Source organism: Elgaria multicarinata, chromosome 9, assembly GCF_023053635.1.
Source record: "Elgaria multicarinata webbii isolate HBS135686 ecotype San Diego chromosome 9, rElgMul1.1.pri, whole genome shotgun sequence".
Taxonomy (NCBI): domain Eukaryota; kingdom Metazoa; phylum Chordata; class Lepidosauria; order Squamata; family Anguidae; genus Elgaria; species Elgaria multicarinata.
Genome location: NC_086179.1, coordinates 29,552,626 through 29,566,559, shown reverse-complemented (window position 1 = coordinate 29,566,559; position 13,934 = coordinate 29,552,626). Strand labels below are relative to the sequence as shown.

The 13,934-nt window shown below is 41.2% G+C and overlaps 1 protein-coding gene across 3 annotated transcripts in view; it reads right to left on the bottom strand.

Annotated features, from left to right (window-relative positions):
* The window catches only part of POLR3B (RNA polymerase III subunit B), a 78,637-nt gene extending 64,703 nt beyond the window's left edge, over positions 1-13,934 (bottom strand). For all 3 annotated transcript variants that reach the window (XM_063133419.1, XM_063133420.1, XM_063133421.1), the window contains exons 1-9: positions 13,808-13,934; positions 11,444-11,476; positions 9,887-9,943; positions 9,727-9,791; positions 8,455-8,530; positions 7,422-7,522; positions 5,020-5,111; positions 4,304-4,421; positions 3,457-3,565 (exon numbers count right to left, since the gene is read on the bottom strand). In XM_063133419.1, the coding sequence (XP_062989489.1) occupies positions 3,457-3,565; positions 4,304-4,421; positions 5,020-5,111; positions 7,422-7,522; positions 8,455-8,530; positions 9,727-9,791; positions 9,887-9,943; positions 11,444-11,476; positions 13,808-13,879 (723 nt within the window). In that variant the 5' untranslated portion in view covers positions 13,880-13,934. The remainder of the gene's footprint in view (positions 1-3,456; positions 3,566-4,303; positions 4,422-5,019; positions 5,112-7,421; positions 7,523-8,454; positions 8,531-9,726; positions 9,792-9,886; positions 9,944-11,443; positions 11,477-13,807) is intronic.

Here is a 13,934-nt window from a genome sequence, read left to right as displayed (position 1 = left end):
TCCCACCTTCCTCAGTCAGCCTGGCTGGTTGTGGGGACGGTGGGAGTTGTAGTACAACACATCTGGAGGGTGTCAGGTTGGGGAAAGGTGCTTTATGTCGTAAAAGAAGCTTAGGGTGAAAACTTATGCATGCTGAAACAGAAAACAAGACCCAGCATGGGAATTGTGGGCCTTTTTCTCTTTCTCAACATGCATAGGATTGCACATTTTATAAATTATGAGACTGCTTAACAGATTGCAGGGTGGAGGGAATCTCCCCAATCTCCCTGTGATTAAAACCTTTCCAAAAACACCCAGAATTGTGGGCCTTTGTGAATCCCAGATAGTACTACTGCTTCCCTTTTCACACATTTGCCTGGAGTTCTGCCATATCAAGAAACAGGCAATCATCATTGCACTAAAACCTCCTTTTGGCAGACTTATAATACGCTTCTCAGAAGCTGGGAGGGTGAAAAGTTATGCTTGCATTCATTTTGCTCTTTTAAGCCATGCATAATAAAAGACACTGCTGAATAACATCTTGGGTACACTGTGTGCTCTGGTTCTCATTGTAAATGGGCAATACACCCATAAGCACATTTTCTTTAAATTGCATTAAATGTCTTATTTACTAAATTTCTTCATCGGGCACTAATATGATCTGCTCTACAGAATGAGGTTTGGGAAATCACGTAAGTAGGACATTACATAGAACAGTGCAAGGCAGTCCTCTGAGAATACATTCTCCCCTTGCCCTGTGTCTGCTCCAGACTCCATTCCAGTCGGGTGCTGCAGGCCATGTTCAAAGCAAAGTCCTTGCTGCTGCTAACTGGCCCATCTATAACCCTCCCTGGCCACACAGCAGGTAGCTGAGAATAGCAGAAGCAGCCCTATGGTCCTCCAGCCAACTGGTTAATGGACCCTCCTAAACAGAAGCGCCAAGTTCTCCGCTCTCGCCCAGACATCTCCCTCCCCAAATTAGAGACACCCTGGTGCTAGGCCTCAGGCAGCTATTGCTGCGGATGGGGAAAGTTTCCAGTCCTTTGGTCCTAGGCTTGACAGATCCCCTAATAACGCAACTACAATCCTTGCTCCAAAAAGCTACAATCTAAAGTCCTTCACAAATAGTACACTGCACACATATATGCTGAGTATGCATTTACTTACGAAGCAGTTACCAATTTCACAGCATGCACAAACACACGCACAAGGAATGGCAAAAAAATTGCTGCTCCTTTTGTAAATGCAGTGAATTAGACATAGGTTGTCACTTCAAGGGTGATGGCATACAACACCCAAAGAAGCTTTATTCATATTATAGTTTTCTATTATGAGTTGCTCCAAGTGACTTACTGCCAATAAACAAGTCATGCTGCAGCGGGACCATATCTGCTGAGCTGCAAGACTGGAAGACAGGCAAATGTTACGAACTCTTCATTGAATGACCCTTTTCACACTAAGCCACTGTGGTTAAGCATTTTGAGCTAAACATTATGGCTTGGCATGTCATGCGAACCATGGCTTAACGTGTTGTCTGAACAGGCCCATTCCCTCTTTTATGGCCCAGCTGCACAACAAAACTTCTCAAACTGGCTTGCCACTTTTGGTTTCAGGTTATTACTCTGAGGTTCTTAGCATTTTCGGCATCTCACTTTGCCCATCTTTCCAGTCATTATCAACTTGCCCAGAATGTTGACGCTACCAATGCTGTACTAAATAAATTATAAAAAACAACGCACAGCCGTTGTAACCTTGGTGCCCTCATGATGTGTTGGACTAGCACAGGCACTCAAACAAGCATTACTGTAACGTTCAAAGCAAACCATCCCCCTCCCCTAGCTTTTCCTCTAGTCTACCAGGCCACGCAGCAGTGAAAAGGGAAGCAGAAGTGTAGGCCTTGCTATGGACTAACCTGGCCCCACCCCAAACTCCCACTGCCTGTCCCACTATAGCTCCTATGCGGCAGATTGGCGATCCATGATACTCATACAGCACGAAGTTGGTAGAGAGGTCTGTAAGCCTCTTTCCACGTCTCTTGCTGACGTGGCAGGCAGCATCTAACTCATACCACTAAAGGTGTACTCTAAATGCATGCAACATTGCTATAAGATAAGATTGCTTTCACGATGGGATATCTCAGTGCATTTATTTATTTATTACATTTATATCCTGCCTTTTTTCCTCCAATGAACCCAAGGCGGCATACATAATCCTCCTCCTCCTCTTCATTTTATCCTCACAACAACAACCCTGTGACGTAGGCTGGGCTGAGAGTTCTGTGACTGGCCCAAAGACACCCAGGGAGCTTCCATGGCCGAGTAGGGACTAAACCCCGGATCTCCTGACTCCCAGTCCAACACTCTAGCCACTACATCATACTAGCTCAAAGGTAGAAATCAACTTCACATTTCAAAGTTGCTAATACAGGTGGAAATGTGGTGATACACGTATCATATAACACTGGAAGCAGCCCTTGAGTGTCCGTGGAGGTATAATCATCTGTAGAAAAAGACCTGACAAATGATCTTGGGAATTCTCGTTTATCAAGACATGAACCTTGCCTTTTCAAGAGCTATCTATTACAGAAACACATCAATAAAGTCTTAATCCCGACAGGCCTCTTATCAGTAGATGGATAGGGTAGCAGCCCGAACACCAAGGCCCTTGGTGTGTTTTTTTAAATATATTGTTCTCAAGTTATGAGCAAATGCTGCCCCCTTCTGGCAAGGCTTCTCAAACCTACATAGGTTATTGTCTGGCAAAATCCCTAAAGTGCTGCTCTAGGATTGATTCAGCTGAATATAAAATCTAAAAACAGGAAATTAGAACCAATCAGACCAAGCCAATGTTTTGGCCCACAGCTGCTCTCCTCTGGGAAAGATTCCAACTGGATCTAGCATGCTAGTTAAACAAACAAACAAACACACACACCCCTGCACGAATATGTGATTTTTCTCTCAAAATACGCATTTTAAAACACATTTTGAAATTTTTGGGGGGGGTTAGGAACTGTGCCAGAATGCTTTAGAAGTGCAAAACTGGTGAATAGGTAAGTTCCAATACACACACTAATCCAGAAAGTGCAGATTGGATCAGTTCTTATTGGAACGTGCAAAAATTGAATTCCTCAAGCATCTCTACCTCCTTTTTATTTTATTTTTTATCATCTCTCCCCTTCCCCTCCTCAGCACTTTCCCCTCCTCCATCCTAGTGTCTTTTCAACTCCTCTTTAAAACAGTTCAATAAAGAAAATGGCAACTCTGCCAATGGTGTGACCTACATTAGGTCTAGGTACAACCCATCAGTTTAAGATCAATGAATAAAGATTACAATGCCATGGTGTAATGCCACGTAGCTAAGTGAAACATGCACATACAAGAACCAAAAAAATATCCCTCCCCATCATGGAATACTAGTTCAAATATCTGAAGTTCTTCCGTAGGCAATACTATTATGGGTCTTACTCTTAAAAATTACCTTAAATATAATTGCAATAGGAATATCTTCTGACAGAGTGTTATGCTTCAGATAAAATCTTCCTTGCTTCACGGTTATATTAGTTCTGCTCTTCTTTTCATGAGTAGAACTAAACATTTGTAAAAAGAAAAGGGATTACGTTGTTAATGTTTATCCTACACAGTTTAAAAAATTAATCAGTGACAGAGGAATACTGTTCATGTCACTTAAAAATATATAGAAGCAGTACATTGCATTTCATCATTCCTAAAGACTGTGTGTATAAATGCTAGGATTTGACTACTGTGCCAACCTCTTCCCCTATTCCTCTGCCTTTTCAGTTTGAAAGCCTGTAGGCAGAATGTATTCTGTCTGCAATGTTTTGTACAGTACTTAATAATAAATAAATAAATAAATAATAAATAATAATTGACACATTGCCAGATCCTGCTTTAGACTGCAAGCACTTTCCATTTTCCTTGACAGTCAAAACCAACCAAATATGCAACTTCAATATTTTATACAGCAAAATAATACCCCACCACTCACTAGCCTTGCTTTACAATAGTGTGATCCATTAAATTTAAGTTAATTACAAGGCTTCTTTCGTAAAGCTTCGGCTGGACTTCTGCTGATATTTTTAAGACCTGAGCTAGAAACATTATGGAATTGACAAATATTTGCTGAATTTACATAATGTATGTATTTAAACACAAAAGGATCTTTAGATAGGCCAGGATCGAAAGAAACACCCAGGTAGTTCTGCAAACCCAGAGACGTATGGATTCATGTTTCTCAAACTACCTCCCCAGCATGCACACGCGTACACACACACACACACACCCCTCCACCGCAGCAATTCTTTTACCTGGTAACAGATGCACCAACTGTCCCTTTTCTGTCAGCTTCCACAATTATTCTGTTTTTTGATAGCTGTTCTTGAATAAGAATTACCTTCTCTACACCTTTGACAATGAAGTAGCCACCTATCAAATGGAGAATGAAAAATCTGTTTTGATACCAGTTTTATCCAGTTGTGGAAATCTACCCACTGCAATGTGTATTTTTGTTTTGTTAACTACACATGCGTGCAGTATTTAATGAGGAAATGTCTTATTCCTCTTTAACGTTTTAAGCCATTACAGTAATTCCAGAACTTACCACCTGAATCTATTTCCCTTGGTAGAAACATAGGGGGAAATCTACAGAAATTCTCTAGTGTGGCAACATGACCATCCTGAACCCTTAAGCAACACAAGACAACAAAGCCCTAGCAAACACCAGGCATATTTGGGAACTGGATAGCAAGCATTGGCATACTGCTACCAATTTCTGGATGGGAGTCTTGCTCCCATCCAGAACTCCATATTTCTGGATGGGAGTCTTGGTACCAGCTCTGAGTATTGCAGAAGCTTCATTCTTGAAAACCCTTCTTACATGCTTTACGTCGTATAGTCCATACCATAGCCCATGCCATAGTCCATACCGGTTCATGTACTGCAAGATCCCACGGAGTATTATATTGAAAGGCATCACAATACACCCCCAAAAGAAGCCAACACTGTTAGAAAGCAAGCTTGTTACCTGGATCTAAAGGGCATTCATTAAGCCTCGCGAATTCAGCCGGCGTTTTCCCAGTGAGAACGCAATTGGAGCTGCGCAACATTATTGGCATCCTGTAAGAACCCCGAAATAAGAATTAACATGGCAGACCCAAAAAAAGATATATGTAATCTAGCTGTCTACCACAGTGCCCAGCCAGAAGCCACTACGAATATCATAAGCAGAGACAGCCTCTCTCCTTTGATCCCCCCACTTCTGTTCTTAAATAAAGAAGTCCCCCATTTCAATGTCATGATCTAGGGCTAGGGTAAAGTTAGCTATACTAGTAGCCAGCACAATATACAATGCATAAAGAAGTACTTTTTGTTAGCCTTGAATTCACCAGCCCATTTAACTGGATGTCCCAGAGTTCTATTAATTTGAGAGAGTGACCGGGTTTGCATGGAGGGAAAAGGAGCCGCCTAATTAGCATAATTACCATTGCTGGGTGCAGGTTGTCATGACATCCAAACCAGGGCTGGCTCGTCCTAGGGTTTCTGGGTGGTTTGTAAACCACCCCAGCCAACCACCCTCGCCGGGATGTCACGACAACCCACACACAGGGAGGGTAATTATGCTGATCAGGGTAATAGCAACCAGCACACATGGAGGGGGAAAATAAGCCACTGTGGCTCCGTGATCATGTGAAACCACCCAATGTGCCTCAAGATACAGTTCCTTACCTTAGAATGGTATCTAGCTGAGCTTCAAAGTGCTATCAAGCAGACATGTAATTAAGCAACCAATTAATGCTGACATAAATGCTGAAAACCTGGTACTTTGGGGTGTTTTGTAAAACAATTTACTTCCTTTTCTTGCAGCTTTGCATATTCACTGTTGCTTTCACCTAATAGTCAAAAGACATTGATCACTCCCAGCCACCCTCTGAATTGAGAGGATGGGGCGGGGCGGGGTGGGGAGAGATATCTCGCTAGGGAAAAGGTGGGAATTTCTGCAGTCAAGTAAGGAAGAGGCAACCTGGCTGCAGTCCCAGCAACAGTAACTGCAACATTAAAACTACTACACCACAGAGCATGCGTTGATTTCTTAGCAGAAGTGTATGGAGCTCTCTTTGTGGCCAAAAGCACTTCCATAATTATTTTACACAGCAGACTTGGCTTTAAGAAATCACTAGATTCCTTCACTTCCGCCTATCAATGCTTAAACACCGCATTATTTGTGCAGAGCAAATTTATTTTCATTTTCTTCTGCCTAAAAGCCTGTTCTGAATTGATGTCAGCATTTTAAGAAATGCTATCTTCTCAATTCAGCACAGCAACTCAGCTGTCCTAATTCTTTCAGCTACGTCCCCTGAGATAGCATGTTTATTGACTTGCTAGAGATAAGTAGCTTTGGGTGTCAATCATTCTAGATCAGCAATATAATTAACCTAATTCCGGCGTTACTAAATTCAGAAGCCTCAGTCACTTGATACGGAGAAACCAAACAAGGTGTGTTGAGTAAATGTGACATGGATATTCCAGAGACTCAAAGTAGAGAAAGCACCAAGAAACAGTCTTAAAGAGACGGTTAAATGTTAAAGAGAATTAAGTTAGAATATATGTTCATTAAATGTTTACTTTATAAAAAACAAAAGCAAAAACCAAAACAGTCTTTATATAGCAGACAAAAAAGGCTATTACCCACCATGCAACTTTATAACAATCTAATTTAAATCATTTCAGGATGAAGATGGCAGGATGCATGCAGGAAGTCAATAATGACCTTTTGGAAAACACATAACTAACCAAATAGTACTGTGCTGGATGGTTTCCAACCACCGTTGATACAGGGAAATGAAAGATCTACCTACATCTACCTACCTGTTCACACAAGCACTAGCCTCCGCCTACCTGTCTAAAACATGCAGGTGTTCCCTATGGGTATAAACCATCTTACATCCAGGGACTCAGAAGACTTGTAAAACACAAGAGCAAAAGGAGATAAAGTTGGGAGACCCAACTGTGCTAGGGGTGGGCAACTTCACACCTGGGGCCAACACTGGTCTCCCTGGGGTCCCTATGCTTTTAGAATGGGGTTCCCCAGATGGCCACCCCCACTTCCCCTGGTTCTTTTCCTTTCTTTTAACCACCTATCATTTGTGCATTCTTCCCCATTCTAAAAGGTTGAAATGCCTCTCCTAAAACTTAGTTACTGGCAGTGAGAACTTTAAGCTAAAATATGCTGCTGGGGTGTTGTTATTGTTGCTTTTTCATTTTTCTACAAATCCTATTGAAAATGAATGGAAGTTACACCACAGCACTGTCAGGTGGGCTGTATCCTTGGATTAAAAGCAAAATAAGCCTGATGTATTTTAGCACAGCAATTAACACAGAATATAACTAACCCAGGAAGTAGCACTTGCCTTTACATTAGTATCTTACCTGCCCACAGGTAATGCATTGCGAATAATCCTTTGGCTACCTCGAGTGTATTCAATGTCCACTGTAATGGGGGCAGAATAGGTCATATCTCTCAAGCGACACTTAAAGAAAAAAGCCACATAGTTAAATATTTCTCAGGTGGAAGGCCTCAACACCCCTTCACAGTCCCCAGAGGCAAAAACAATTAGTCTCTAGGATTCTGTTTGAGAAAGCTAAAGCAAAGAGGCAAGCTTATAGTAACACAAATAGCACACACTAGTCCTCCTTAAGACGAGACATGGTAGCTTCCCTCTCTGCAGATCTGAATATTTACATCAATGCAAAGCCAAATTAACCCACCCAATAATGCAAATTTGGTACACAACTTATGTTGTCCAGCTCAGTAGTATTGAGATGCAATATTTTATTTCTGGAATACATCAACATAGGAGAAACACTAAGGGAAGTATCACAGTAGTTCTTCAAAAAATGTAGCATACATGATTTTGTCTATAAATATCTAATACCACAACACTGGGCTTAAATCAGAGATAACTTTGGAAATAGGTTGGTATATTAAATGTTGCTCTTGATCTTAAATACAAACATGTTGATTGCACTGGCTTCAAGCTTTCAAGTCTATAGCACAAATAGGGCATGATCCTACACATGTTTAGACAGAAAGGAGTCCTACATACCACCACTACCACCCCCAGCCAGCCATGGTGGCTGGAGTATGCTGGGGGATGTAGGAGTTTTTTTGTCTAAACATGCGTAGGATGCACCCTTAATCTCTATATATTGGGTTCATCAACTTCAACTCATAAAATAGTGTAAGAAAATATAGAATACTCACTGTATATCTACTGTATTTCAGCTCTGGGTTTTCCTACACACACACTGTCATGCATTTTGAACAATGTTATGCTCCACGGGACAAATTATGACAAACTGTCTTTCACCTCACTCATAAGTGATTGATTATAATAAGTGGTCCAATCCCCATTTAGCTGTTTCACACAAAGGTTCAAAAGTGTTGAGTAGAAGTAGATACCTCATGAGGAGAAACAGGTCTTGTTACATTAAAACTTTCTTCAACATCTGGATTACCCACATAGATATTAAGATACCTGCAATGTAAGAACCAATAAAGTAAAATAAAAATAGAATATGAGCCAGTAAGCCAAATACTTAATTCAAGTTCAAAATCATTATATTTCCATTTACTAAAAACCAAGCAGGAACATATATCAAGAACCATAAATTTAATGGCAACAAATAAAGGAGTATTTTTATTTGAGTCAGTGTGGTGTAGTGGCTAGAATGTTGGACTGGGACTCAGGAGATCTGGGTTCCAGTCCCCATTCAGTCATGGAAGCTCACTGGGTGACTTTAGGCCAGTCACTTCGGGCTTAACCTACCTCACAAGGTTATTGTGAAGATAAAATGGAGAGGAGGAGGGGGACCACGTGAGCCACTTTGGGTTCCTTGCAAGGGGAAGAAAGGTGGGATATAAAGGTTGTTATTGTTATTATTCTTATTATTGTATGTGTGTGTGTGTGTGTACCTTCCACTCAGCTATATGAGTATTCAACTGATTCTATGAGAAGAATAAAAGATTCCTGGGCCCGTTTCTTGCTCTGCCGGTGAGAACACACAGAACAGTGTGTTCTGCTATCTTTCAGGCGCCAGGTCAAGACTTTTCTCTTCTCCCAGGCATTTAACAGTATTTAACAAAGCTAAGTTTGTTTTTTAATGGACCCCAGAACTGTTGTTTTCAAATGGATACTGTTGTTTTTATGTTTTTGATGGTTTTAAATTTTGTATATTTTTAATGTTTACTGTTTTTAACTTTTGTAAACCGCCCAGAGAGCTTCGGCTATGGGATAGTATATAAATGTAATAAATAAATAAATACATAAATACATAAATAAATAAATAAATAAATAAAAATGGGCACAGCTCTCTTTACAGTCAAGCCCAGATCACCATTTAGGGGCTAAAGAGCATGTGTACGTATCTGACATAGGCATAGCCTGAGCAGTATTGAAACCTAAAGAGGCATATCCCCTAAATCTACCACTTCATGGAAGAGCACACATTGGACCATACTGCAACTGAATCCTACTCAGCTGGATCATTGATACCATTTTGTATATCTGGGCTGCTTCTCATAAGATTTCATAGCATTCAGATTTCTATGGAGTAAGCTGAAGGACTACACAGGAACTTACATCCAGATAGTCAAGCTCAAGGCTCACATATCAGTCATCCAAGCATCTTGTTTCACTGTATACACCACCACCAAAATCAAATTTAGGCTTACTTTAAGTACCACATTGGGTCAGCATCGCTTGTAATTTTCTCATTGGCTTTCATGATTTTCTTTATCTGGAAATAAAAGAAGTCAAAAGTACACAGTGCTGCAGCTTGCATGATATATTAATGTTTTATTCTACCTGCCATTTTTTAAAAAAATAGCTTACCTCTACATTGATGAAATAATTAAATGAATCTATGTGCTGCTTTACAAGTCCTTTCACCTAAAATAACCACAAAAAAGATGATCTGTGGTAAAACAACAACAATCATGAATGCTCCGAGCAAAACATTCAAATCAATGAACGGATATACCTTAATACTCAAAAATAATGTTTTAACTCAAGCATTTCCATAATGTTTAATTACCCAATACATGACTTTGGTTTTTCATCTTGCAATTCAACCACACCAATGAAACCTGAACTGCTATTCCACAAGTCAAATTCTGAATGCGGTAGTACTTGACTAATGTGCATGGATTTCATGAACCTCCATTAAAAATGCCAATTCTTCCCTAGTATTTGGCATATCTATATGGGCCACCTTACACATTATATCTTCCCTAGTATTTGGCACATCTATATGGGCCACCTTACACATTATATTTCTCAGGTGCACACCCAAGATGTTTTAAGTGTACACCGAAAGATATAGTGCATAAAGGTGACTCATACGCATCATAGTTTTCAGGGACCTGGGATTGACCGAAGCTATCTATATGCAAACTCCAGGATCAGGGACAAGACAGCTCCAAATACCCGTTGCTGGGGGAAATCAGGAGAAGGCTATTGCCTTCATATTCTGCTTGTAGACTTCCCATGGGCATCTCATCAGCCACTATGGGAAACTGTATGCTGGACTAAATGGACTTCCATCTGATCCAGCATGGCTCTTATGTAGATATAATCGTGAATTAAGATCACTTCCTAAGACTTGTTAAAACTCAGAGGGGTAAAAAGTATGTTCCAAGCTACAATTTGCCCTTACATTACACAATGTGGAAGTCTTATTGGGTTGCATCCAATGCTGGCTATTTGCCAGTGGAATGGATTCCCCCTCCCTGTCTCCCCATAGCCCCCAAGTCTGGTCCAGAATGCTGATAGGTCCTCTGGAGACATTTGGGAAGCAGGCAGAAGGCTACAGGGGAAAAGTCCACTCACAGGGCCCAATATATTTGCTTTTATGATACAGATGAGAAAGGAATACAAAATGTGACAGCAACTGCACTATTTCTGTTGTCTTTAATTATAACATGGATCATGAGGAAGGACCCCTGGGCAGTAACAACTGTTTGTCCTAGTACTACACAAATGAGGCCAACAAAAGAGTAATAGAAAGACTGTAATAAGGAGACAAACACAAGTAAGGGGAGAAAACTAAACATTCCTTAGTTAGCAAGATAAAAATATAAAGCTATACAATGTCTGAAGAGGGCTTCCAAACCTGATAAACAAACTCTAACTATACACTTAGGATATTCATAATCAAGTATGATGCAGCATTACACAAGAAAAACACAATATAGCAGAAAGAAAGAAAGAAGTTGGTACTCAGTGGTTCTAGATGGGGAAGTAACAACTAAAATGTGCACCACGTACAAACTATAATAGCAGTACATGCCATCAGTAAACAGAAGAATGAGAATACTTCATTTTAATATTTGAATTTAATTGATTAAAACCAGTAAATGCACTCAGTAGCAACTGTATAGATATACTAACCTTCAGAAATGCTGGAAGTAGTCTCCATTTTTCCTGAAAATTGAAGTAGAGTATAATATGTTTTCAAGAAACTAAAGGGGTAATACTAAACATACTTTAATTCAAATTATGTAGACATGGACATTAATATTAGTACTAGAATTTTTGAGTTCATTGAGTGAACTCTTAAAAACAATGGCTCAACTTCAGAGACACGAGTGTTAAGATAGACAGATTTACAGCACAATCATATTCCTGTCTACACAGAAGTATGTCCCACTGAGTTCAATAGGGCATATTCCCTGGTAAGGTGGTATAGGATTGCAGCTTTACTCCTTTTATATCCCATATTTCTTATAATCACTGGATTCAAAGTGGCATATATGGGGCTCCCTTATGGTCTCCCACCGAGACCTTGATAGACCCAGACCTGCTTAGCTTTGTCAAGATGGCTGCATCATGCGCCCTCAGGTCACAGTGCGGCTTTTAATATCCCACCATTCACACACCACAGCTCTTCCATGGTGCATTATAAATCTTTTCTGAAACATAGTTGAAACGCATGTGCATAAGTGTATGCAGTGCAAGAGAATGATGTAGTGCAAGGGAGCTGCTGCTTAAGCTTTACTGATCTTCAAACACATTAGGTGAGGAAAACACATTGGCCCCGTTCAGAAGACACCTTAAACCACTTTTGCCTTCTTCACTGTGGTTAAAGTCATAGTTTAAGGTTTTCTTCTGAACAGGGCCAATGTCTTTAGCGATTGTGACAACATTTTTGCCAGAGAAGTCAGAAACTGTACTGTATTTAACACATAGTAGTTTCCTCCTGTAGTGCTGCCTTCCCCAACCTGGTGCCCTCCAGATTTGTTGGACAACAACTCCCATCATTATGGATTGGAGTTGTAGTCCAACACATCTGAAGGGCACCAGGTTGGGGAAGGTTACTGCAGTGGTTCCATGAGTGGTACAGAGTTTTCCCCTGTGCCATAGTGTGCTAATCAGAATAACTGAAACAGCAGAAATACATTTAGTATAGCAAGAATTCTTGTCTTGGAAGTTGTACTATTTGTGTCTCTTGTTCTGGATTAGGCATACTCCTATGCAAGTGGGACCACAGACACAGGGCACGTGGTGGTGGGGAGGCATGGATCTACTGATGTACCGTGTACATCATTTCTCAATGGTACAACACAGATGCCCTGAGCCCACAGGACACAACAAAACAGGCTGGGGCAGCAGCTGCTGCTTCAAGCTTCCCCAAGATCCAACACTGGTTAGGGTCTGCCAAATCCCCAGAGCTTCAGACCTGAGAATCAGTGAAGGCGCCTAGTAGAGAAGATGTGGACTCTGGGAAGATCAGGAATGGTGTGGGGAGAGCATTATTGGCACTTGGTAGTGGCAAGCAATATTTCTCAGGCCAGAAGTAGAGCTTGGCTATACCTGGTAGCTCAGGCACAGCAACTGATGGATATGGGAGCAGCGATAACAGCAGAAGCACTCATCAAGCCAAACAAAAAAATAGCTCAGTCCTTGGGTTTCACCCCTTCTCCTGAGCATTTCTTCTCCTGGAGATCCTGGGGCTGTTACCCAGGTTCGTCTCATCAAAATCCTGGGACTTAGCAACTTTATCAAGGGTTGGCAAAGACCAAAGACCAGGGTCAGAAGAAGAGGTGGCAGGGCTTGTGGTACGTCAGTACTGTTTTTCTTTTTAATTTCCAATGGAGTGGGTGTGTCAGTTTGTTGCAGCAGAAACTACAGAACCTTGTGGCATTTTAAAGACTAACAATTTTATTACGGCATAAGCGTTTCCATAATATTGATTTTATTTATATATTTGTGACACATACCGCTGAATATTATAAAATCCTATCTTTGAGATACCACAATTTCCATCTACGAACCTTTATGCCAGAGTTGTTTAGTCTGTAATGCGCCAAAAGGCTCTTCTTTTTTAAGATACTGTTATTCTTTCTAATCACCATGGCTGCACTGAACTCAATGGGATTTGCTTCCGAATAGACACATATAGGACTCCACAGTATTATAGTAGATTAAAACGGGAAACAGCAATGCGAAGACCACTCCGTGTGCAAATCCCCATCCTCTACCCTACCATCCAAGACAGCCAACCTCTCTCGACTGGCTTCCTGAAACAGGGAAAGAATATCATAACGAGGATACCAGATCAATAGAGAATGGGCTCTGCGCAAGCGCAGCCATGCGGCGAACCAAGGAGTAATAACATGAAGCTATACGCATGCGTACCAGAAGCCACATTTGTACAGGCACTTCGGTTCTCCTCAGAAGGGAAGGACCAACGTAGTGCCTCCGTTTCCACTCCTGTTTCCCTCTCCTTTTATTGTTCCTGCGGCCTTTACTCACCTCCACCGTGTTTATGGGAGCTGCCGCTTGCTCCGGAGTTGAAGCTCCCAGCTCCGCCGCGAGCGCGTCCATGGCAGCGAGAACCAGCCAGTCCGAAAGCGGACGAGAGCCGGTATTCACGGTACAC